This window comes from Acipenser ruthenus, chromosome 18, assembly GCF_902713425.1.
Source record: "Acipenser ruthenus chromosome 18, fAciRut3.2 maternal haplotype, whole genome shotgun sequence".
NCBI lineage: Eukaryota > Metazoa > Chordata > Actinopteri > Acipenseriformes > Acipenseridae > Acipenser > Acipenser ruthenus.
The window spans coordinates 141,141-169,139 of record NC_081206.1 but is presented as its reverse complement, the minus strand read 5'-3'; the positions used below and the strand labels follow the sequence as shown (position 1 = coordinate 169,139).

The following is a 27,999-nucleotide window of genomic DNA, read 5'->3' as shown; positions in this document are numbered from 1 at the left end:
TATGCCAGACTCCTTACGAACCGTTCCGCTAACATGTTCCACCAAAAAAATGAAATATGCTGCATATGTTTGCCGAATCATTTTAATAACAAACTTTAGAAACGGACTCAATGAGTTGAATATTTGAGATCCACACTCCTGAATCAGGCAGCACCAGAAACATGGCAGCGAATGATTTAATGAGATTGTAACTGCTGCCTGCTGGGCCTATAGCACCTACAGTTGTGATAGTGTCATTCATGAACAGCTATCCTAATACACAGGACAACCCATTAAAACAAGGCTACGCAAAGCAGATGCTGAACCTGCTTTAAACACAGGATCTGAAAGGGTGGGATGCAACAAGAAACCCCTGTTACCTAAAAGAAAGCATGGAGCCAAAAATATACGAAATACGCGGCTGTTTAACCAACAGTGAGAACACACAGCTGTACCCAACAGTGAGAACACACTGCTAGAACCACTAGTCAGAATACACGGCTGTACCCAACAGTGAGAACACACGACTGTACCCAACAGTGAGAACACACAACTGTACCCAACAGTGAAAACACACGGCTGTACCCAACAGTGAGAACACACTGCTAGAACCAACAGTCAGAACACACGGCTATAACTAATAGTCCGAATCTTGCTCTGTCAGTCTTCGCAGTCCCCAATGCACAAACTCATTCTAAGGGGTAAAATGAAGAACACATTTCCCAACCAGTCATTTTGCATCGTTCGTTTCCCAGCAGTAACCAGGCATCCTCCCTGTAAAATGGACTCAGTAAACACTTCAGGCATTAAGTGACGGCAGTCCAGCACTGTTAGTGATCACTCTGGGACGGTTTTCTTCTCTTTAATTGTTTCAAGTTATTAATGGCATGTGGCGTTTCCGAGCTGAGTTACAGTGTGAGGCTGCTTCAGTGAATTCGGGGCACACCGGTTTGTAAGAGTGAGGCGTGAAGGTGTCACATCAGCCCTTTAGCTTCACAGTAGAGCAATTAAGGACAGAAAATGTGGTTTGTTGATAGTTGAGTGCCAAGCGATCGCACTCTGACCCCCATGCCCCAGCTTCTAGTTTGTTTTTAAATGTGTGGATCCGCCCCTGCCTGCGTGTCTCAGTTTTCTCTTTTAAAAATGCACAGCTTCATGATTGCCTGATATTTCGTTCTCGTTTAACAGACCTAAAGGCACTGTGGAGCCTTAGACAAAGGAGACGGCTCATTTACAAGGCCACATAGATAACAGGGGACTTCAAGAAAGGTATGTTTCCAATATTGTGCAGATGTTGGCTTTTCCTGTGCAATGAAGAGCAGATCAGGAATGCAGCAGGGTTAATACAGGCTTTTAAAAATGCCAATAGGGCACAAATGCCATGCTTATGTTTCTTTTCAAAACAGGTAGCAGCTCCTCTTTAAAATTTCAAAGCTGTGTGCAGAGGTCACCATCACTCACAAGGGAAACATAAAATCCTTTTCAACTAAACAGACCTTCTTCTTCAGGGATTACAGCAGGGTTAAAGAGAAAGTCTTGAACTTCTACAAATGCATTGAATGGAAACACTGCTGGAGTTTTCCAGCACGATCGCCTTGTTACGTTCCAAAGCAGGTTTGCTCAAGAATATTTTCATTTCTCTTTCTGACGTGTTTGATATTCTGGAAGGTCTTTATTAACCACTTGATTTCATATTGTACTCAATGAAGACTCAATGGAGCTCTGCCAGCTGATAACAATGTGAAACTGTCTGCTTTCTTTAGTGTGAAGCTGCACGTTTCTGAATTAACACATCATGTATTATTATTTTTGTAAGTTTAAAAAATAAAATAAAAAGCAGGAATTAGTTTTGACATTTTGAAGCAAAGCTGTTTTTACCAAATTATTTATCTTAATTTTATTTTACTCATATATAAGACAACTGGCATTTGTAGCAATTCTAACCATGCGTGCCATATTTTAATGTCATCTTTTTAAAATCTGTTTCATATTTTTTAACTCTTAGTTTCAAAGGAGACTTAATTGGACAAGATGACTGTGTTTTTTCTAGTTCTGCTGCAAGTCAATTTTCAGAGCTGATTAGCAGTTTCTTGGTGCTTGGTAACTTCTTTAATCAGTCCCTAAGCTACAGTCTAGCATATTCTATTGTGCCAATTACTAAATCAAATACTTGTGATGTTTAGAAAAGCAATCCTGAGCTGAAAATATTGAACATGTTAGTGGTAAATGTGGAGAGAGCATCACAGCTGTAGATGTACAGAATGGGGTTCATTTCATTTCAAAGGATGTAAAAGGGCACTTCAGAAAGCACATCTTATCACAGAAATGGTTGTTTTGTAAGATATACATGCCTAGTTGTTAAAGGGTTTTGTTTTATTCACAGTTCCTTAACTTGTATTTCTAAATGGATCCTGTAAAGCAGTTTATTTTAAAATGGATTATTCTAGAATTTTCTTTTTTTATCTTTTAGAACTTAAAACAGCTTTTTTTTGTATCAAGATATGTTAATCTGAAATTATGATACATTTTTAGAATTCATTTTTTATTGTTGGAATTGGAAACAACTCTTTACACACAGCACACAGCACACAGGAGTGAGTTTATTTCGTTTCACATTTTACTGAATTAATTCTCGTGTCTTTTTACCCAGAGAAACGCTGACTTGCATCTGTACTTCTGTCAATGTGGAACATTGATTCGGAAGACTCAGCTGTGAAAGATATGATTCCACAGGCTTTCAGATTCTAGAATATAAAGCATATAATCTCGAATTATTATAATGATCTGATTATCAGGCTGCAGCCCTCTTATCACACAGCAGTGTGTGGTGTTCTGTGGAGTTCTGTGCTTTTCTGCTATTAATGAAGAGTTACCTGAGTGCCTTGAGCAAATATATTGCAACCCAACACTACCAAATTCAATTCAGAGTAGCATGGGTCTGTGTTATTAAGAATTCCAGTCAGTATATTTAAAAAGAATAGCATGGGTCGGTGTTATTAAGAATTCCAGTCAGCATATTTAAAAAGAATAGCATGGGTCTGTGTTATTAAGAATTCCAGTCAGTATATTTAAAAAGAATAGCATGGGTCTGTGTTATTAAGAATTCCAGTCAGTATATTTAAAAAGAATAGCATGGGTCTGTGTTATTAAGAATTCCAGTCAGTATATTTAAAAAGAATAGCATGGGTCTGTGTTATTAAGAATTCCAGTCAGTATATTTAAAAAGAATAGCATGGGTCTGTGTTATTAAGAATTCCAGTCAGTATATTTAAAAAGAATAGCATGGGTCTGTGTTATTAAGAATTCCAGTCAGTATATTTAAAAAGAATAGCACGGGTTTGTTTTAGTAAGAATTCCAGTCAGTATATTTAAAAAACAAATAATAATTGTGAACAAAGTATTTTTAAAAGGCAGCAACATGTCTATAAATTAGACATGAATTAAAAATAATAAATAAATAAATAAATAAAAATAGACCAGCCTAATTAACAATGCAATTTAAGTATACGTATGCATCAAAACATTACATGAATACAAAAGCGTACGGCTTTACTCTGACTGAGCGCCGCTGAAGAAACGACCGCGTCATTACCAAGAACAATCTCGTGATTTGTTTTAGTCCTCTTTAATTAATACTAGCGTTAGATACCGTACATCTCACCGTGATCGTCGTGTTCATAAAGTGTGTACATGTTACAGGAATATTGTGAAATCAGGCATTTCGAGAAATGCATTTGGCATTATTAACTCCAACAGTTCTGCTGCATTTAGTTCTATACAGTATGGTGTTAAAGTTGTCCGCATATCTTCCCGATCCCAAATTTTATTTAAAAATTGTGCTATGCATCCATGAATTCTATTTCCTAAAATAATAATAATAATAATAATAATAATAATAATAATAATAATAATAATAATAATAATAATAATAATTATTATTATTATTATTATTATTATTATTATTATTAAATCACAAAAATGCTTTGTATCGGGAAGACCCTTTCCTGAGATATATCTAGTGTTACAATAACGTATAACCTAATTTATTACAATATCCTGAGCGCAGATATCTGGATTATTAGGACGTTCTTGTGTTGAAGTTTACTGCAGCGCCTCTTAGTAAGGTCCTGTGCTGCTCATTGGTTTTAAGAGCAATTAATGCTACAAATAATAATATAAAAACCCTTCATCACTTCATAAACTATGGATGCCCTGTGAGAGATGTCCCCTGTGACGCTTCTGCTATAAGAGACCAGGCTGGCGATTTTTTTTTTTTATTTTAAAAAAAATCAGATTTATTTGATTTCAATCAGAATTGTTTTACTTAAATCAATTTGTTTTCTTTTTTTTAAATTATGGATTTTTTTTTTCTTTGTAGTACAGTAGTTGTAGCTCTACTGTAAATGTAAGGGTGTTGGAAATGGAGGTCTGTGAATAATTACATACCAGACTAAATTATTACATTCCAAACTAAATTACTAATCTTAGATGAATAGGCCTACACAAATAAAGCAAATTATTTATCATTGTGGCATCCGCTAAATGTGAACTACAAGAATTTAGTTTGATTTAAATCAGATTTATTTATTTATTTTGAAAAATCCCCCTCATGTCTATTTGGGACCCCATTGCACTGTCATCAGAATCGCTTCGGTGAATATGTTAATGATGGGGCAGGCGCTCTATAACGGGGCAAGACGTGTCTTCAGAACACCACGTCAGTGCAGGATTTTATTTTTACGTCTTCACTCCATTGATGCGTCACAGAATCGGGGGCAAGCGCCGTTCACGCTTGAACTGGCTTTTGCGCTGTGATCAGAGTACAGCCCTAAGAGTTTTAGTTTATGGACAGTAAGAGTTTAATAATACGTTTGGTTCAATTGCACACAGTACTTAAATACAAAGAACAGAGTTTCATATGAGCAAGAGAATAAAGTGATGGATTATACAGTAAACGAGCTGCACAACTATTGCATTAAACTGAGATAAACAGCTGTCTGCATCACAAGGGCAAAATACTGTGGAGTGGAAGATACAAAATAAATAACTATAATAATGAACAGAGATACCTCAACAATATATTAACAAGGATCTTAGACACAAAATAAATAACTATAATAATGAACAGAGGTACCTCAACAATATATTAACAAGGATCTTAGATACAAAATAAATAACTATAATAATGAACAGAGGTACCTCAACAATATATTAACAAGGATCTTAGATACAAAATAAATAACTATAATAATGAACAGAGGTACCTCAACAATATATTAACAAGGATCTTAGATACAAAATAAATAACTATAATAATGAACAGAGGTACCTCAACAATATATTAACAAGGATCTTAGATACAAAATAAATAACTATAATAATGAACAGAGGTACCTCAACAATATATTAACAAGGATCTTAGATACAAAATAAATAACTATAATAATGAACAGAGGTACCTCAACAATATATTAACAAGGATCTTAGATACAAAATAAATAACTATAATAATGAACAGAGGTACCTCAACAATATATTAACAAGGATCTTAGATACAAAATAAATAACTATAATAATGAACAGAGGTACCTCAACAATATATTAACAAGGATCTTAGATACAAAATAAATAACTATAATAATGAACAGAGGTACCTCAACAATATATTAACAAGGATCTTAGATACAAAATAAATAACTATAATAATGAACAGAGGTACCTCAACAATATATTAACAAGGATCTTAGATACAAAATAAATAACTATAATAATGAACAGAGGTACCTCAACAATATATTAACAAGGATCTTAGATACAAAATAAATAACTATAATAATGAACAGAGGTACCTCAACAATATATTAACAAGGATCTTAGATACATGCTTTGACACTCTGAGCTTCAACCCCACACTGCTCCTCTGAGTGACACATGCTCTGACACTGTGAGCTTCAACTCCACACTGCTCCTCTCAGTGACACATGCTCTGACACTCTGAGCTTCAACTCCACACTGCTCCTCTCAGTGACACATGCTCTGACACTGTGAGCTTCAACCCCACACTGCTCCTCTCAGTGACACATGCTCTGACACTGTGAGCTTCAACTCCACACTGCTCCTCTCAGTGACACATGCTCTGACACTCTGAGCTTCAACTCCACACTGCTCCTCTCAGTGACACATGCTCTGACACTGTGAGCTTCAACCCCACACTGCTCCTCTCAGTGACACATGCTCTGACACTGTGAGCTTCAACCCCACACTGCTCCTCTCAGTGACACATGCTTTGACACTCTGAGCTTCAACCCCACACTGCTCCTCTCAGTGACACATGCTCTGACACTGTGAGCTTCAACCCCACACTGCTCCTCTCAGTGACGCATGCTTTGACACTGTGAGCTTCAACCCCACACAGCTCCTCTCAGTGTCACATGCTCTGACACTGTGAGCTTCAACCCCACACAGCTCCTCTCAGTGACACATGCTCTGACACTGTGAGCTTCAACCCCACACTGCTCCTCTCAGTGACACATGCTTTGACACTCTGAGCTTCAACCCCACACAGCTCCTCTCAGTGACACATGCTCTGACACTGTGAGCTTCAACCCCACACTGCTCCTCTCAGTGACACATGCTCTGACACTGTGAGCTTCAACCCCACACTGCTCCTCTCAGTGACACATGCTCTGACACTGTGAGCTTCAACCCCACACTGCTCCTCTCAGTGACACATGCTTTGACACTCTGAGCTTCAACCCCACACTGCTCCTCTCAGTGACACATGCTCTGACACTGTGAGCTTCAACCCCACACTGCTCCTCTCAGTGACGCATGCTTTGACACTGTGAGCTTCAACCCCACACAGCTCCTCTCAGTGTCACATGCTCTGACACTGTGAGCTTCAACCCCACACTGCTCCTCTCAGTGACACATGCTCTGACACTGTGAGCTTCAACCCCACACTGCTCCTCTCAGTGACACATGCTTTGACACTCTGAGCTTCAACCCCACACAGCTCCTCTGAGTGACACATGCTCTGACACTGTGAGCTTCAACCCCACACAGCTCCTCTCAGTGACACATGCTCTGACACTGTGAGCTTCAACCCCACACTGCTCCTCTCAGTGACACATGCTCTGACACTGTGAGCTTCAACCCCACACTGCTCCTCTCAGTGACACATGCTCTGACACTGTGAGCTTCAACCCCACACAGCTCCTCTCAGTGACACATGCTCTGACACTGTGAGCTTCAACCCCACACAGCTCCTCTCAGTGACACATGCTCTGACACTGTGAGCTTCAACCCCACACTGCTCCTCTCAGTGACACATGATCTGACACTGTGAGCTTCAACCCCACACTGCTCCTCTCAGTGACACATGCTCTGACACTGTGAGCTTCAACCCCACACTGCTCCTCTCAGTGACACATGCTCTGACACTGTGAGCTTCAACCCCACACTGCTCCTCTCAGTGACACATGCTCTGACACTGTGAGCTTCAACCCCACACAGCTCCTCTCAGTGACACATGCTCTGACACTGTGAGCTTCAACCCCACACTGCTCCTCTCAGTGACACATGCTCTGACACTGTGAGCTTCAACCCCACACTGCTCCTCTCAGTGACACATGCTCTGACACTGTGAGCTTCAACCCCACACTGCTCCTCTCAGTGACACATGCTCTGACACTGTGAGCTTCAACCCCACACAGCTCCTCTCAGTGACACATGCTCTGACACTGTGAGCTTCAACCCCACACAGCTCCTCTCAGTGACACATGCTCTGACACTGTGAGCTTCAACCCCACACAGCTCCTCTCAGTGACACATGCTCTGACACTGTGAGCTTCAACCCCACACAGCTCCTCTCAGTGACACATGCTCTGACACTGTGAGCTTCAACCCCACACTGCTCCTCTCAGTGACACATGCTCTGACACTGTGAGCTTCAACCCCACACAGCTCCTCTCAGTGACACATGCTCTGACACTGTGAGCTTCAACCCCACACAGCTCCTCTCAGTGACACATGCTCTGACACTGTGAGCTTCAACCCCACACTGCTCCTCTCAGTGACACATGCTCTGACACTGTGAGCTTCAACCCCACACAGCTCCTCTCAGTGACACATGCTCTGACACTGTGAGCTTCAACCCCACACTGCTCCTCTCAGTGACACATGCTCTGACACTGTGAGCTTCAACCCCACACTGCTCCTCTCAGTGACACATGCTCTGACACTGTGAGCTTCAACCCCACACTGCTCCTCTCAGTGACACATGCTCTGACACTGTGAGCTTCAACCCCACACTGCTCCTCTCAGTGACACATGCTCTGACACTGTGAGCTTCAACCCCACACAGCTCCTCTCAGTGACACATGCTCTGACACTGTGAGCTTCAACCCCACACAGCTCCTCTCAGTGACACATGCTCTGACACTGTGAGCTTCAACCCCACACTGCTCCTCTCAGTGACACATGCTCTGACACTGTGAGCTTCAACCCCACACAGCTCCTCTCAGTGTCACATGCTCTGACACTGTGAGCTTCAACCCCACACAGCTCCTCTCAGTGACACATGCTCTGACACTGTGAGCTTCAACCCCACACTGCTCCTCTCAGTGACACATGCTCTGACACTGTGAGCTTCAACCCCACACAGCTCCTCTCAGTGACACATGCTCTGACACTGTGAGCTTCAACCCCACACTGCTCCTCTCAGTGACACATGCTCTGACACTGTGAGCTTCAACCCCACACTGCTCCTCTCAGTGACACATGCTCTGACACTGTGAGCTTCAACCCCACACTGCTCCTCTCAGTGACACATGCTCTGACACTGTGAGCTTCAACCCCACACAGCTCCTCTCAGTGACACATGCTTTGACACTCTGAGCTTCAACCCCACACAGCTCCTCTCAGTGACACATGCTCTGACACTGTGAGCTTCAACCCCACACAGCTCCTCTCTGTGACACATGCTCTGACACTGTGAGCTTCAACCCCACACAGCTCCTCTCAGTGACACATGCTCTGACACTGTGAGCTTCAACCCCACACAGCTCCTCTCAGTGACACATGCTCTGACACTGTGAGCTTCAACCCCACACTGCTCCTCTCAGTGACACATGCTCTGACACTGTGAGCTTCAACCCCACACAGCTCCTCTCAGTGACACATGCTCTGACACTGTGAGCTTCAACCCCACACTGCTCCTCTCAGTGACACATGCTTTGACACTGTGAGCTTCAACCCCACACAGCTCCTCTCAGTGACACATGCTCTGACACTGTGAGCTTCAACCCCACACAGCTCCTCTCAGTGACACATGCTCTGACACTGTGAGCTTCAACCCCACACAGCTCCTCTCAGTGACACATGCTCTGACACTGTGAGCTTCAACTCCACACTGCTCCTCTCAGTGACACATGCTCTGACACTGTGAGCTTCAACCCCACACTGCTCCTCTCAGTGACACATGCTCTGACACTGTGAGCTTCAACCCCACACTGCTCCTCTGAGTGACACATGCTCTGACACTGTGAGCTTCAACCCCACACAGCTCCTCTCAGTGACACATGCTCTGACACTGTGAGCTTCAACCCCACACTGCTCCTCTCAGTGACACATGCTCTGACACTGTGAGCTTCAACCCCACACAGCTCCTCTCAGTGACACATGCTCTGACACTGTGAGCTTCAACCCCACACAGCTCCTCTCAGTGACACATGCTCTGACACTGTGAGCTTCAACCCCACACAGCTCCTCTCAGTGACACATGCTCTGACACTGTGAGCTTCAACCCCACACAGCTCCTCTCAGTGACACATGCTCTGACACTGTGAGCTTCAACCCCACACAGCTCCTCTCAGTGACACATGCTCTGACACTGTGAGCTTCAACCCCACACTGCTCCTCTCAGTGACACATGCTCTGACACTGTGAGCTTCAACCCCACACTGCTCCTCTCAGTGTCACATGCTCTGACACTGTGAGCTTCAACCCAACACTGCTCCTCTCAGTGACACATGCTCTGACACTGTGAGCTTCAACCCCACACTGCTCCTCTCAGTGACACATGCTCTGACACTGTGAGCTTCAACCCCACACAGCTCCTCTCAGTGACGCATGCTCTGACACTGTGAGCTTCAACCCCACACAGCTCCTCTCAGTGACACATGCTCTGACACTGTGAGCTTCAACCCCACACTGCTCCTCTCAGTGTCACATGCTCTGACACTGTGAGCTTCAACCCCACACTGCTCCTCTCAGTGACACATGCTCTGACACTGTGAGCTTCAACCCCACACAGCTCCTCTCAGTGACACATGCTCTGACACTGTGAGCTTCAACCCCACACAGCTCCTCTCAGTGACACATGCTCTGACACTGTGAGCTTCAACCCCACACTGCTCCTCTCAGTGACACATGCTCTGACACTGTGAGCTTCAACCCCACACTGCTCCTCTCAGTGACACATGCTCTGACACTGTGAGCTTCAACCCCACACAGCTCCTCTCAGTGACACATGCTCTGACACTGTGAGCTTCAACCCCACACAGCTCCTCTCAGTGACACATGCTCTGACACTGTGAGCTTCAACCCCACACAGCTCCTCTCAGTGACACATGCTCTGACACTGTGAGCTTCAACCCCACACAGCTCCTCTCAGTGACACATGCTCTGACACTGTGAGCTTCAACCCCACACAGCTCCTCTCAGTGACACATGCTCTGACACTGTGAGCTTCAACCCCACACAGCTCCTCTCAGTGACACATGCTCTGACACTGTGAGCTTCAACCCCACACTGCTCCTCTCAGTGACACATGCTCTGACACTGTGAGCTTCAACCCCACACTGCTCCTCTCAGTGTCACATGCTCTGACACTGTGAGCTTCAACCCAACACTGCTCCTCTCAGTGACACATGCTCTGACACTGTGAGCTTCAACCCCACACTGCTCCTCTCAGTGACACATGCTCTGACACTGTGAGCTTCAACCCCACACAGCTCCTCTCAGTGACGCATGCTCTGACACTGTGAGCTTCAACCCCACACAGCTCCTCTCAGTGACACATGCTCTGACACTGTGAGCTTCAACCCCACACTGCTCCTCTCAGTGTCACATGCTCTGACACTGTGAGCTTCAACCCCACACTGCTCCTCTCAGTGACACATGCTCTGACACTGTGAGCTTCAACCCCACACAGCTCCTCTCAGTGACACATGCTCTGACACTGTGAGCTTCAACCCCACACAGCTCCTCTCAGTGACACATGCTCTGACACTGTGAGCTTCAACCCCACACTGCTCCTCTCAGTGACACATGCTCTGACACTGTGAGCTTCAACCCCACACTGCTCCTCTCAGTGACACATGCTCTGACACTGTGAGCTTCAACCCCACACTGCTCCTCTCAGTGACACATGCTCTGACACTGTGAGCTTCAACCCCACACAGCTCCTCTCAGTGACACATGCTCTGACACTGTGAGCTTCAACCCCACACAGCTCCTCTCAGTGACACATGCTCTGACACTGTGAGCTTCAACCCCACACTGCTCCTCTCAGTGACACATGCTCTGACACTGTGAGCTTCAACCCCACACAGCTCCTCTCAGTGTCACATGCTCTGACACTGTGAGCTTCAACCCCACACTGCTCCTCTCAGTGACACATGCTCTGACACTGTGAGCTTCAACCCCACACAGCTCCTCTCAGTGACACATGCTCTGACACTGTGAGCTTCAACCCCACACAGCTCCTCTCAGTGACACATGCTCTGACACTGTGAGCTTCAACCCCACACAGCTCCTCTCAGTGACACATGCTCTGACACTGTGAGCTTCAACCCCACACTGCTCCTCTCAGTGACACATGCTCTGACACTGTGAGCTTCAACCCCACACTGCTCCTCTCAGTGACACATGCTCTGACACTGTGAGCTTCAACCCCACACTGCTCCTCTCAGTGACACATGCTCTGACACTGTGAGCTTCAACCCCACACTGCTCCTCTCAGTGACACATGCTCTGACACTGTGAGCTTCAACCCCACACTGCTCCTCTCAGTGACACATGCTCTGACACTGTGAGCTTCAACCCCACACAGCTCCTCTCAGTGACACATGCTCTGACACTGTGAGCTTCAACCCCACACAGCTCCTCTCAGTGACACATGCTCTGACACTGTGAGCTTCAACTCCACACTGCTCCTCTCAGTGACACATGCTCTGACACTGTGAGCTTCAACCCCACACTGCTCCTCTCAGTGACACATGCTCTGACACTGTGAGCTTCAACCCCACACAGCTCCTCTCAGTGACGCATGCTCTGACACTGTGAGCTTCAACCCCACACTGCTCCTCTCAGTGACACATGCTCTGACACTGTGAGCTTCAACCCCACACAGCTCCTCTCAGTGACACATGCTCTGACACTGTGAGCTTCAACCCCACACAGCTCCTCTCAGTGACACATGCTCTGACACTGTGAGCTTCAACTCCACACTGCTCCTCTCAGTGACACATGCTCTGACACTGTGAGCTTCAACCCCACACTGCTCCTCTCAGTGACACATGCTCTGACACTGTGAGCTTCAACCCCACACAGCTCCTCTCAGTGACGCATGCTCTGACACTGTGAGCTTCAACCCCACACTGCTCCTCTCAGTGACACATGCTCTGACACTGTGAGCTTCAACCCCACACAGCTCCTCTCAGTGACACATGCTCTGACACTGTGAGCTTCAACCCCACACAGCTCCTCTCAGTGACACATGCTCTGACACTGTGAGCTTCAACCCCACACTGCTCCTCTCAGTGACACATGCTCTGACACTGTGAGCTTCAACCCCACACTGCTCCTCTCAGTGACACATGCTCTGACACTGTGAGCTTCAACCCCACACTGCTCCTCTCAGTGACACATGCTCTGACACTGTGAGCTTCAACCCCACACTGCTCCTCTCAGTGACACATGCTCTGACACTGTGAGCTTCAACCCCACACTGCTCCTCTCAGTGACACATGCTCTGACACTGTGAGCTTCAACCCCACACTGCTCCTCTCAGTGACACATGCTCTGACACTGTGAGCTTCAACCCCACACTGCTCCTCTCAGTGACACATGCTCTGACACTGTGAGCTTCAACCCCACACTGCTCCTCTCAGTGACACATGCTCTGACACTGTGAGCTTCAACCCCACACTGCTCCTCTCAGTGACACATGCTCTGACACTGTGAGCTTCAACCCCACACAGCTCCTCTCAGTGACACATGCTCTGACACTGTGAGCTTCAACCCCACACTGCTCCTCTCAGTGACACATGCTCTGACACTGTGAGCTTCAACCCCACACAGCTCCTCTCAGTGACACATGCTCTGACACTGTGAGCTTCAACCCCACACTGCTCCTCTCAGTGACACATGCTCTGACACTGTGAGCTTCAACCCCACACTGCTCCTCTCAGTGACACATGCTCTGACACTGTGAGCTTCAACCCCACACTGCTCCTCTCAGTGACACATGCTCTGACACTGTGAGCTTCAACCCCACACTGCTCCTCTCAGTGACACATGCTCTGACACTGTGAGCTTCAACCCCACACTGCTCCTCTCAGTGACACATGCTCTGACACTCTGAGCTTCAACCCCACACAGCTCCTCTCAGTGACACATGCTCTGACACTGTGAGCTTCAACCCCACACTGCTCCTCTCAGTGACACATGCTCTGACACTGTGAGCTTCAACCCCACACAGCTCCTCTCAGTGACACATGCTCTGACACTGTGAGCTTCAACCCCACACTGCTCCTCTCAGTGACACATGCTCTGACACTGTGAGCTTCAACCCCACACTGCTCCTCTCAGTGACACATGCTCTGACACTGTGAGCTTCAACCCCACACTGCTCCTCTCAGTGACACATGCTCTGACACTGTGAGCTTCAACCCCACACTGCTCCTCTCAGTGACACATGCTCTGACACTGTGAGCTTCAACCCCACACTGCTCCTCTCAGTGACACATGCTCTGACACTGTGAGCTTCAACCCCACACTGCTCCTCTCAGTGACACATGCTCTGACACTGTGAGCTTCAACCCCACACTGCTCCTCTCAGTGACACATGCTCTGACACTGTGAGCTTCAACCCCACACTGCTCCTCTCAGTGACACATGCTCTGACACTGTGAGCTTCAACCCCACACTGCTCCTCTCAGTGACACATGCTCTGACACTGTGAGCTTCAACCCCACACTGCTCCTCTCAGTGACACATGCTCTGACACTGTGAGCTTCAACCCCACACTGCTCCTCTCAGTGACACATGCTCTGACACTGTGAGCTTCAACCCCACACAGCTCCTCTCAGTGACACATGCTCTGACACTGTGAGCTTCAACCCCACACTGCTCCTCTCAGTGACACATGCTCTGACACTGTGAGCTTCAACCCCACACAGCTCCTCTCAGTGACACATGCTCTGACACTGTGAGCTTCAACCCCACACTGCTCCTCTCAGTGACACATGCTCTGACACTGTGAGCTTCAACCCCACACTGCTCCTCTCAGTGACACATGCTCTGACACTGTGAGCTTCAACCCCACACTGCTCCTCTCAGTGACACATGCTCTGACACTGTGAGCTTCAACCCCACACTGCTCCTCTCAGTGACACATGCTCTGACACTGTGAGCTTCAACCCCACACTGCTCCTCTCAGTGACACATGCTCTGACACTCTGAGCTTCAACCCCACACAGCTCCTCTCAGTGACACATGCTCTGACACTGTGAGCTTCAACCCCACACTGCTCCTCTCAGTGACACATGCTCTGACACTGTGAGCTTCAACCCCACACAGCTCCTCTCAGTGACACATGCTCTGACACTGTGAGCTTCAACCCCACACTGCTCCTCTCAGTGACACATGCTCTGACACTGTGAGCTTCAACCCCACACTGCTCCTCTCAGTGACACATGCTCTGACACTGTGAGCTTCAACCCCACACTGCTCCTCTCAGTGACACATGCTCTGACACTGTGAGCTTCAACCCCACACAGCTCCTCTCAGTGACACATGCTCTGACACTGTGAGCTTCAACCCCACACAGCTCCTCTCAGTGACACATGCTCTGACACTGTGAGCTTCAACCCCACACAGCTCCTCTCAGTGACACATGCTCTGACACTGTGAGCTTCAACCCCACACTGCTCCTCTCAGTGTCACATGCTCTGACACTGTGAGCTTCAACCCCACACAGCTCCTCTCAGTGACACATGCTCTGACACTGTGAGCTTCAACCCCACACTGCTCCTCTCAGTGACACATGCTCTGACACTGTGAGCTTCAACCCCACACTGCTCCTCTCAGTGTCACATGCTCTGACACTGTGAGCTTCAACCCCACACAGCTCCTCTCAGTGACACATGCTCTGACACTGTGAGCTTCAACCCCACACTGCTCCTCTCAGTGACACATGCTCTGACACTGTGAGCTTCAACCCCACACTGCTCCTCTCAGTGACACATGCTCTGACACTGTGAGCTTCAACCCCACACTGCTCCTCTCAGTGACACATGCTCTGACACTGTGAGCTTCAACCCCACACTGCTCCTCTCAGTGACACATGCTCTGACACTGTGAGCTTCAACCCCACACAGCTCCTCTCAGTGACACATGCTCTGACACTGTGAGCTTCAACCCCACACTGCTCCTCTCAGTGACACATGCTCTGACACTGTGAGCTTCAACCCCACACTGCTCCTCTCAGTGACACATGCTCTGACACTGTGAGCTTCAACCCCACACAGCTCCTCTCAGTGACACATGCTCTGACACTGTGAGCTTCAACCCCACACTGCTCCTCTCAGTGACACATGCTCTGACACTGTGAGCTTCAACCCCACACAGCTCCTCTCAGTGACACATGCTCTGACACTGTGAGCTTCAACCCCACACTGCTCCTCTCAGTGACACATGCTCTGACACTGTGAGCTTCAACCCCACACTGCTCCTCTCAGTGACACATGCTCTGACACTGTGAGCTTCAACCCCACACTGCTCCTCTCAGTGACACATGCTCTGACACTGTGAGCTTCAACCCCACACTGCTCCTCTCAGTGACACATGCTCTGACACTGTGAGCTTCAACCCCACACAGCTCCTCTCAGTGTCACATGCTCTGACACTGTGAGCTTCAACCCCACACTGCTCCTCTCAGTGTCACATGCTCTGACACTGTGAGCTTCAACCCCACACTGCTCCTCTCAGTGACACATGCTCTGACACTGTGAGCTTCAACCCCACACAGCTCCTCTCAGTGACACATGCTCTGACACTGTGAGCTTCAACCCCACACAGCTCCTCTCAGTGACACATGCTCTGACACTGTGAGCTTCAACCCCACACTGCTCCTCTCAGTGACACATGCTCTGACACTGTGAGCTTCAACCCCACACTGCTCCTCTCAGTGACACATGCTCTGACACTGTGAGCTTCAACCCCACACTGCTCCTCTCAGTGACACATGCTCTGACACTGTGAGCTTCAACCCCACACTGCTCCTCTCAGTGACACATGCTCTGACACTGTGAGCTTCAACCCCACACTGCTCCTCTCAGTGACACATGCTCTGACACTCTGAGCTTCAACCCCACACTGCTCCTCTCAGTGACACATGCTCTGACACTGTGAGCTTCAACCCCACACTGCTCCTCTCAGTGACACATGCTCTGACACTGTGAGCTTCAACCCCACACAGCTCCTCTCAGTGTCACATGCTCTGACACTGTGAGCTTCAACCCCACACTGCTCCTCTCAGTGACACATGCTCTGACACTGTGAGCTTCAACCCCACACTGCTCCTCTCAGTGACACATGCTCTGACACTGTGAGCTTCAACCCCACACAGCTCCTCTCAGTGACACATGCTCTGACACTGTGAGCTTCAACCCCACACTGCTCCTCTCAGTGACACATGATCTGACACTGTGAGCTTCAACCCCACACAGCTCCTCTCAGTGACACATGCTCTGACACTGTGAGCTTCAACCCCACACAGCTCCTCTCAGTGACACATGCTCTGACACTGTGAGCTTCAACCCCACACTGCTCCTCTCAGTGACACATGCTCTGACACTGTGAGCTTCAACCCCACACAGCTCCTCTCAGTGACACATGCTCTGACACTGTGAGCTTCAACCCCACACTGCTCCTCTCAGTGACACATGCTCTGACACTGTGAGCTTCAACCCCACACTGCTCCTCTCAGTGACACATGCTCTGACACTGTGAGCTTCAACCCCACACAGCTCCTCTCAGTGACACATGCTCTGACACTGTGAGCTTCAACCCCACACTGCTCCTCTCAGTGACGCATGCTCTGACACTGTGAGCTTCAACCCCACACAGCTCCTCTCAGTGACGCATGCTCTGACACTGTGAGCTTCAACCCCACACTGCTCCTCTCAGTGACACATGCTCTGACACTGTGAGCTTCAACCCCACACTGCTCCTCTCAGTGTCACATGCTCTGACACTGTGAGCTTCAACCCCACACAGCTCCTCTCAGTGACACATGCTCTGACACTGTGAGCTTCAACCCCACACAGCTCCTCTCAGTGACACATGCTCTGACACTGTGAGCTTCAACCCCACACAGCTCCTCTCAGTGTCACATGCTCTGACACTGTGAGCTTCAACCCCACACAGCTCCTCTCAGTGTCACATGCTCTGACACTGTGAGCTTCAACCCCACACTGCTCCTCTCAGTGTCACATGCTCTGACACTGTGAGCTTCAACCCCACACTGCTCCTCTCAGTGTCACATGCTCTGACACTGTGAGCTTCAACCCCACACAGCTCCTCTCAGTGACACATGCTCTGACACTGTGAGCTTCAACCCCACACAGCTCCTCTCAGTGTCACATGCTCTGACACTGTGAGCTTCAACCCCACACTGCTCCTCTCAGTGTCACATGCTCTGACACTGTGAGCTTCAACCCCACACTGCTCCTCTCAGTGTCACATGCTCTGACACTGTGAGCTTCAACCCCACACTGCTCCTCTCAGTGTCACATGCTCTGACACTGTGAGCTTCAACCCCACACAGCTCCTCTCAGTGACACATGCTCTGACACTGTGAGCTTCAACCCCACACAGCTCCTCTCAGTGACACATGCTCTGACACTGTGAGCTTCAACCCCACACTGCTCCTCTCAGTGTCACATGCTCTGACACTGTGAGCTTCAACCCCACACTGCTCCTCTCAGTGTCACATGCTCTGACACTGTGAGCTTCAACCCCACACAGCTCCTCTCAGTGACACATGCTCTGACACTGTGAGCTTCAACCCCACACTGCTCCTCTCAGTGACACATGCTCTGACACTGTGAGCTTCAACCTCACACTGCTCCTCTCAGTGTCACATGCTCTGACACTGTGAGCTTCAACCCCACACAGCTCCTCTCAGTGTCACATGCTCTGACACTGTGAGCTTCAACCCCACACTGCTCCTCTCAGTGACACATGCTCTGACACTGTGAGCTTCAACCCCACACAGCTCCTCTCAGTGACGCATGCTCTGACACTGTGAGCTTCAACTCCACACTGCTCCTCTCAGTGACGCATGATCTGACACTGTGAGCTTCAACCCCACACTGCTCCTCTCAGTGACACATGCTCTGACACTGTGAGCTTCAACCCCACACAGCTCCTCTCAGTGACACATGCTCTGACACTGTGAGCTTCAACCCCACACTGCTCCTCTCAGTGACGCATGCTCTGACACTGTGAGCTTCAACCCCACACTGCTCCTCTCAGTGACGCATGATCTGACACTGTGAGCTTCAACCCCACACTGCTCCTCTCAGTGACACATGCTCTGACACTGTGAGCTTCAACCCCACACTGCTCCTCTCAGTGACGCATGATCTGACACTGTGAGCTTCAACCCCACACTGCTCCTCTCAGTGACACATGCTCTGACACTGTGAGCTTCAACCCCACACTGCTCCTCTCAGTGACACATGCTCTGACACTGTGAGCTTCAACCCCACACAGCTCCTCTCAGTGACACATGCTCTGACACTGTGAGCTTCAACCCCACACTGCTCCTCTCAGTGACACATGCTCTGACACTCTGAGCTTCAACCCCACACAGCTCCTCTCAGTGACACATGCTCTGACACTGTGAGCTTCAACCCCACACAGCTCCTCTCAGTGACACATGCTCTGACACTGTGAGCTTCAACCCCACACTGCTCCTCTCAGTGACACATGCTCTGACACTCTGAGCTTCAACCCCACACAGCTCCTCTCAGTGACACATGCTCTGACACTGTGAGCTTCAACCCCACACTGCTCCTCTCAGTGACACATGCTCTGACACTCTGAGCTTCAACCCCACACAGCTCCTCTCAGTGACACATGCTCTGACACTGTGAGCTTCAACCCCACACTGCTCCTCTCAGTGACGCATGATCTGACACTGTGAGCTTCAACCCCACACTGCTCCTCTCAGTGACACATGCTCTGACACTGTGAGCTTCAACCCCACACAGCTCCTCTCAGTGACACATGCTCTGACACTGTGAGCTTCAACCCCACACAGCTCCTCTCAGTGACACATGCTCTGACACTGTGAGCTTCAACCCCACACTGCTCCTCTCAGTGACACATGCTCTGACACTGTGAGCTTCAACCCCACACAGCTCCTCTCAGTGACACATGCTCTGACACTGTGAGCTTCAACCCCACACAGCTCCTCTCAGTGACACATGCTCTGACACTGTGAGCTTCAACTCCACACTGCTCCTCTCAGTGACACATGCTCTGACACTGTGAGCTTCAACCCCACACAGCTCCTCTCAGTGACACATGCTCTGACACTGTGAGCTTCAACCCCACACTGCTCCTCTGAGTGACACATGCTCTGACACTGTGAGCTTCAACCCCACACAGCTCCTCTCAGTGACACATGCTCTGACACTGTGAGCTTCAACCCCACACAGCTCCTCTCAGTGACGCATGCTCTGACACTGTGAGCTTCAACTCCACACTGCTCCTCTCAGTGACGCATGCTCTGACACTGTGAGCTTCAACCCCACACAGCTCCTCTCAGTGACACATGATCTGACACTGTGAGCTTCAACCCCACACTGCTCCTCTCAGTGACACATGCTCTGACACTGTGAGCTTCAACCCCACACTGCTCCTCTCAGTGACACATGCTCTGACACTGTGAGCTTCAACCCCACACTGCTCCTCTCAGTGACACATGCTCTGACACTGTGAGCTTCAACCCCACACTGCTCCTCTCAGTGACACATGCTCTGACACTGTGAGCTTCAACTCCACACTGCTCCTCTCAGTGACACATGCTCTGACACTGTGAGCTTCAACCCCACACTGCTCCTCTGAGTGACACATGCTCTGACACTGTGAGCTTCAACTCCACACTGCTCCTCTCAGTGACACATGCTCTGACACTGTGAGCTTCAACTCCACACTGCTCCTCTCAGTGACACATGCTCTGACACTGTGAGCTTCAACCCCACACTGCTCCTCTCAGTGACACATGCTCTGACACTGTGAGCTTCAACTCCACACTGCTCCTCTCAGTGACACATGCTCTGACACTGTGAGCTTCAACCCCACACTGCTCCTCTCAGTGACACATGCTTTGACACTCTGAGCTTCAACCCCACACTGCTCCTCTGAGTGACACATGCTCTGACACTGTGAGCTTCAACTCCACACTGCTCCTCTCAGTGACACATGCTCTGACACTCTGAGCTTCAACTCCACACTGCTCCTCTCAGTGACACATGCTCTGACACTGTGAGCTTCAACCCCACACTGCTCCTCTCAGTGACACATGCTCTGACACTGTGAGCTTCAACTCCACACTGCTCCTCTCAGTGACACATGCTCTGACACTCTGAGCTTCAACTCCACACTGCTCCTCTCAGTGACACATGCTCTGACACTGTGAGCTTCAACCCCACACAGCTCCTCTCAGTGACACATGCTCTGACACTGTGAGCTTCAACCCCACACTGCTCCTCTCAGTGACACATGCTTTGACACTCTGAGCTTCAACCCCACACTGCTCCTCTCAGTGACACATGCTCTGACACTGTGAGCTTCAACCCCACACTGCTCCTCTCAGTGACGCATGCTTTGACACTGTGAGCTTCAACCCCACACAGCTCCTCTCAGTGTCACATGCTCTGACACTGTGAGCTTCAACCCCACACAGCTCCTCTCAGTGACACATGCTCTGACACTGTGAGCTTCAACCCCACACTGCTCCTCTCAGTGACACATGCTCTGACACTGTGAGCTTCAACCCCACACTGCTCCTCTCAGTGACACATGCTTTGACACTCTGAGCTTCAACCCCACACAGCTCCTCTCAGTGACACATGCTCTGACACTGTGAGCTTCAACCCCACACTGCTCCTCTCAGTGACACATGCTCTGACACTGTGAGCTTCAACCCCACACTGCTCCTTGTTGCCTAATAAAATGTAGCGTAATAAAAAGGCTCTTTTTTCACTTCTCCTATTTTTCAGCTTCTTCGCCTTCAACATGAGAGCCAGGTTGTTGCTTCGCTGTTTGCTGATCTGCTCTGCCTGTTTCCTGGTGGTCTTTCCACACATTGTGATGGAGGAGAAGACTCCTGGTAATGACTCCTGCGAACCCAGCAAACGAGAAGAGAAGCAGTCAGAGACCCCAGCAGTGCTGATTGTAGGTTAGTCTCCAGACAGCAGCAGGGGCATTTCAGTGTCTTAAATACTTCATAGAGCAGCGCACATCCCAATGTGAATTCATGAGCACTGCAGTAGAAAATAACTAGACAGCCCAAAGACTCTGGGGCTGCGCTCCCTTTCAGTATTAGTGTTACTCTGTGTGTTATTACTGTTGTGAGGGTGACAGAACTACAGTGCATCTGCAAACCACTAAATAGTTGCTTGGTTATTTGGACAAAAGAAGATTTGAGACATGTGCTATAGATTGGTGTGAACACAGAACTCGTAGCCCTGAGACACACTCAGTACATTTGGTCATCATTTGGGCATCATTGCAGTTATTGCACTGCAGTGCCAGGCCTAAGCACATTCTTGTCAAAATGAAAGACAATTGACAGAATTGTGTTTGTGAAATGACATATCGTTGGGTATTATTAATGACAGATCGTTGGGTATTATTAATGACAGATCGTTGAGTATTATTAATGACAGATCATTGGGTATTATTAATGACAGATCGTTGGGTATTATTAATGACAGATCATTGGGTATTATTAATGACAGATCGTTTGGTATTATTAATGACATATCGTTGGGTATTATTAATGACAGATCGTTGAGTATTATTAATGACAGATCGTTGAGTATTATTAATGACAGATCGTTGAGTATTATTAATGACAGATCATTGGGTATTTTTAATGACAGATCGTTGGGTATTATTAATGACAGATCATTGGGTATTATTAATGACAGATCGTTGGGTATTATTAATGACAGATCGTTGAGTATTATTAATGACAGATCATTGGGTATTATTAATGACAGATCGTTGGGTATTATTAATGACAGATCATTGGGTATTATTAATGACAGATCGTTTGGTATTATTAATGACATATCGTTGGGTATTATTAATGACAGATCCTTGAGTATTATTAATGACAGATCGTTGAGTATTATTAATGACAGATCGTTGAGTATTATTAATGACAGATCATTGGGTATTTTTAATGACAGATCGTTGGGTATTATTAATGACATATCGTTGGGTATTATTAATGACAGATCGTTGGGTATTATTAATGACAGATCGTTGAGTATTATTAATGACAGATCATTGGGTATTATTAATGACAGATCGTTGGGTATTATTAATGACAGATCATTGGGTATTATTAATGACAGATCGTTTGGTATTATTAATGACATATCGTTGGGTATTATTAATGACAGATCGTTGAGTATTATTAATGACAGATCGTTGAGTATTATTAATGACAGATCGTTGAGTATTATTAATGACAGATCATTGGGTATTTTTAATGACAGATCGTTGGGTATTATTAATGACAGATCATTGGGTATTATTAATGACAGATCGTTTGGTATTATTAATGACATATCGTTGGGTATTATTAATGACAGATCATTGAGTATTATTAATGACAGGTCGTTGAGTATTATTAATGACAGATCGTTTGGTATTATTAATGACAGATCGTTGGGTATTATTAATGACAGATCGTTGGGTATTATTAATGACAGGTCGTTGAGTATTATTAATGACAGATCGTTGAGTATTATTAATGACAGATCGTTGGGTATTATTAATGACAGGTCGTTGGGTATTATTAATGACAGATCGTTTGGTATTATTAATGACATATCGTTGGGTATTATTAATGACAGATCGTTGAGTATTATTAATGACAGGTCGTTGAGTATTATTAATGACAGATCGTTTGGTATTATTAATGACAGATCGTTTGGTATTATTAATGACAGATCGTTGAGTATTATTAATGACAGATCGTTGGGTATTATTAATGACAGATCGTTGAGTATTATTAATGACAGGTCGTTGGGTATTATTAATGACAGATCGTTGGGTATTATTAATGACAGGTTGTTGGGTATTATTAATGACAGATCGTTGGGTATTATTAATGACTGGTCGTTGGGTATTATTACAAGTTTGCTGTGCATTATTTTGGAAAGGTTACTATTTGATTGATTTGAAACGCGTTGATTGAATCAATTCAGATGCAGTTTCATACTGTACCTTCTAAAATTGTTACTATTCTGAGTAAGGAAGTTTATCTTAGTGTACCACAAGCATGTAAAAAAAATACAGATTTAGTTAGTCACTAACTGAAAACGTAAGCAGGTACGTCACGGCTTTCAATTTCATTTTGTAATCTTTGAGGGTTATTGTTGTGTAAACATCATGTATTGCTTCCTTTCACATGTTAGTCTGTATTTTATTTGTTTTTGCATGAACAGTTTTTAAAATTAATTTTCATTCTATACAGCCAGAAAATAAAATTATTATTATTATTATTTATTTCTTAGCAGATGCCCTTATCCAGGGCGACTTACAATCGAAAGCAAATACATTTCAAGTATCACAAAAATGCAAACATTGTGTTATCACTTCAGTTCGAACAGCCTCTGACATTGAAACTCTACTTTAAAGGCTACTCGTTGGTTGCAAAAAGTCATTTTTTCTTCACAGATGTATTTAACGGCACAACATGGAGTCTTGTTGGACCACCGAGATCACTTCCTCTGTAACCTGAGCATGAGGAGTTTAAGTCTCCAGAGTGAAATAATTATAACATTAACCCAAACCAGCAGGCCTTTATAGTTAGAATGTAAATAACCTTTATAGTTAGAATGTAAAGAACCCTTCTGGCTCCTTAAGCCTGCTCTAATTGTGCACTGATCCCCCTCAGAACGAATAAGGACCCTCAAATAATATAACATTGCGTGTTTTCATTTTTGCTTGGAGGTTCCGGTGTCAAATTATTTCTCAAATAGTTGTGAGACAATGCATTGGAAATGCTGCTGTAGCACTGCTCTAGAGTGTAGTCCACTGTGGATCAGAAAAGAATGCACCACAGCATTCCTAATACACTGCATTGAATCATTACAGATAACAAGGACCGCTCCACCTCAACCACAGCATTCCTAATACACTGCATTGAATCATTACAGATAACAAGGACCGCTCCACCTCAACCACAGCATTCCTAATACACTGCATTGAATCATTACAGATAACAAGGACCGCTCCACCTCAACCACAGCATTCCGAATACACTGCATTGAAGTAGTGAGAAAAGTTCCAGCAGATTCCTATTGCCAGTAGAAAGTGAGCATGAAGCATTGATTCAAAGTGAAAGACATCCCTGTGAGAATATTGTTATGCTAATGAGAGGCGAGCACTTCTTGATCAGATGTATAACAGTATACTGAACCAGCTCCACATCAGTGAATCTGCTTCAGCTACTCTGGTCCCTATATGCCCTTAGAATATTGAGAATATTGAGAATATTGAGAATATTGGAATATTGGAATATTGAGAATATTATAATACTGGAATATTAGAATATTAGAATATTGGAATATTAGAATATTGGAATATTAGAATATTAAAATATTGAGAATATTAGAATATTAGACTATTAGAATATTGAGAATATTGGAATATTGGGAATATTAGAGTATTGGAATATTGGAATATTAGAATATTAGAATATTAAAATATTGAGAATATTAGAATATTAGAGTATTAGAGTATTAGAATATTAGAGTATTATAATATTGGAATATTAGAATATTGGGAATATTTGAATATTAGAATATTGGAATATTGGAATATTGGAATATTAGAATATTGACACATATGTGTCGGTCATCTCAATTAACAATATTGTTTTATTGATTTTATTTACAGAACTTCCAAAAATATCAAGAAAGAGCGCCAGGAAATCTACAGAAAAGAAACCAAAACAAGTATGTGTACGTGCTTAACGTGACCTTGAGCAAGCCACTTAACCCGTTTGTGCTCCGTCTGCGGCTGATGCAGAGTTCACACACCCTAGTCTCTGTGAGTCGCCTTCACTACAGGACATATATTTACAGTAGAAATTGAGAGGGTTCTGGTGACAGAACAAAACCCTGCCATGGCATGGGAACCCCTGACAGAAGGGTATTGCAATGTGTGTCAGATGAACAGCAATGAACCCTAATGTGAAATACTGCTGTATGTGTTGGAATGGAGTCATTTAAAACGTGAGCCAGTCAAATCCACATTCATCAGGATTTATAAGACATTAAAACGTGTTTTCCTCTTTCCCTCTGTACAGAACAAGCTCAATGTCCGAAACAATTACCAGAAGCCAAGGCCGCCTCCCCCAGCGAACTGCGTGCCGCTCTGGGGAAGCTGCAAGCCCTCCAGCACAGTCTGCTGTGAACACTGTGCCTTCTGCCACTGCCGGCTCTTTAAAACAGTCTGCTACTGCAGAATGGGAAGCCCAGGATGCTAAGAGCCTTGCTGGACCAATAACAGCGGCGTCACTTTGTATTGCACGCAACTGCTGCTACATGCTGTTTGTGTTCTTTATTTGCCCAATTCAGCTCCCTCGGAAAAACCTTGATGAAATGTCATGAGAATTCTACACACTCCTGTCATGGTGATCCGATGAGCAGCCAGATCTGGGCATTGCTGTGTTTGTGTTGTAATGAATGGGATGTGATGTAGCTGTGTTTGTGTTTGTGTTGTAATGAATGGGATGTGATGTAGCTGTGTTTGTGTTTGTGTTGTAATGAATGGGGTGTGATGTAGCTGTGTTTGTGTTTGTGTTGTAATGAATGGGGTGTGATGTAGCTGTGTTTGTGTTTGTGTTGTAATGAATGGGGTGTGATGTAGCTGTGTTTGTGTTTGTGTTGTAATGAATGGGGTGTGATGTAGCTGTGTTTGTGTTTGTGTTGTAATGAATGGGGTGTGATGTAGCTGTGTTTGTGTTTGTGTTGTAATGAATGGGGTGTGATGTAGCTGTGTTTGTGTTGTAATGAATGGGGTGTGATGTAGCTGTGTTTGTGTTTGTGTTGTAATGAATGGGGTGTGATGTAGCTGTGTTTGTGTTTGTGTTGTAATGAATGGGGTGTGATGTTGCTGTGTTTGTGTTGTAATGAATGGGGTGTGATGTAGCTGTGTTTGTGTTTGTGTTGTAATGAATGGGGTGTGATGTAGCTGTGTTTGTGTTTGTGTTGTAATGAATGGGGTGTGATGTAGCTGTGTTTGTGTTTGTGTTGTAATGAATGGGGTGTGATGTAGCTGTGTTTGTGTTTGTGTTGTAATGAATGGGATGTGATGTTGCTGTGTTTCTGTTTGTGTTGTAATGGCTCTCATGACATGTCACACGGCTGCATCCGTTTGTATATATTAAACACAGGGACTGTTCCCTTTCTTTGCCACAGTGTAATAATTGATGATTTTAGACGATCTGAGTAACTAGTTGTGTAATGCCTCGTGCCATATTCATAAATCATTAGTGTGTAAGCAAATGAACACTGCAATGCAATGCATAAAGATCATATAAAGACATTTCTAAAGGTTGTTGCTGTACAAACCTTTAGAAATGACAGCTATGCAGGCATTTCCTATAACCAAAAGAAAGCTTTCTGTATGTTACGAAGCAAATGAAGCAGTATCAATAAAACATCTGAAGAGCATCGTTGCAACCCGTTTTCTTCCTAACTGACGATGTTCACTGTGCATGCTGTCCCACGCAGATATTAAGAAACGAGGGTTAAAGCAAAGCCCTTGTTAGAGCATGCTGTTCAGTGTAGTTACAGGGTGAGCACATGCTGTTCAGTGTAGTTACAGGGTGAGTACATGCTGTTCAGTGTAGTTACAGGGTGAGCACATGCTGTTCAGTGTAGTTACAGGGTGAGCACATGCTGTTCAGTGTAGTTACAGGGTGAGTACATGCTGTTCAGTGTAGTTACAGGGTGAGCACATGCTGTTCAGTGTAGTTACAGGGTGAGTACATGCTGTTCAGTGTAGTTACAGGGTGAGTACATGCTGTTCAGTGTAGTTACAGGGTGAGCACATGCTGTTCAGTGTAGTTACAGGGTGAGCACATGCTGTTCAGTGTAGTTACAGGGTGAGCACATGCTGTTCAGTGTAGTTACAGGGTGAGTACATGCTGTTCAGTGTAGTTACAGGGTGAGCACATGCTGTTCAGTGTAGTTACAGGGTGAGCACATGCTGTTCAGTGTAGTTACAGGGTGAGTACATGCTGTTCAGTGTAGTTACAGGGTGAGCACATGCTGTTCAGTGTAGTTACAGGGTGAGTACATGCTGTTCAGTGTAGTTACAGGGTGAGCACATGCTGTTCAGTGTAGTTACACGGTGAGTACATGCTGTTCAGTGTAGTTACAGGGTGAGTACATGCTGTTCAGTGTAGTT

General features: G+C 46.1%; 1 protein-coding gene across 1 annotated transcript; it reads left to right on the top strand.

Annotated features, from left to right (window-relative positions):
* The first annotated feature begins 1,078 nt into the window (after positions 1–1,078).
* On the top strand, positions 1,079–27,516 carry asip1 (agouti signaling protein 1). The gene is made up of 4 exons (XM_034907832.2): positions 1,079–1,248; positions 21,561–21,739; positions 25,480–25,538; positions 25,892–27,516. Exons 2-4 carry the CDS (start codon positions 21,577–21,579, stop codon positions 26,069–26,071), a joined length of 402 nt encoding a protein of 133 aa, XP_034763723.2. The 5' UTR covers positions 1,079–1,248; positions 21,561–21,576; the 3' UTR covers positions 26,072–27,516.
* The last annotated feature ends 483 nt before the right edge of the window (positions 27,517–27,999 follow it).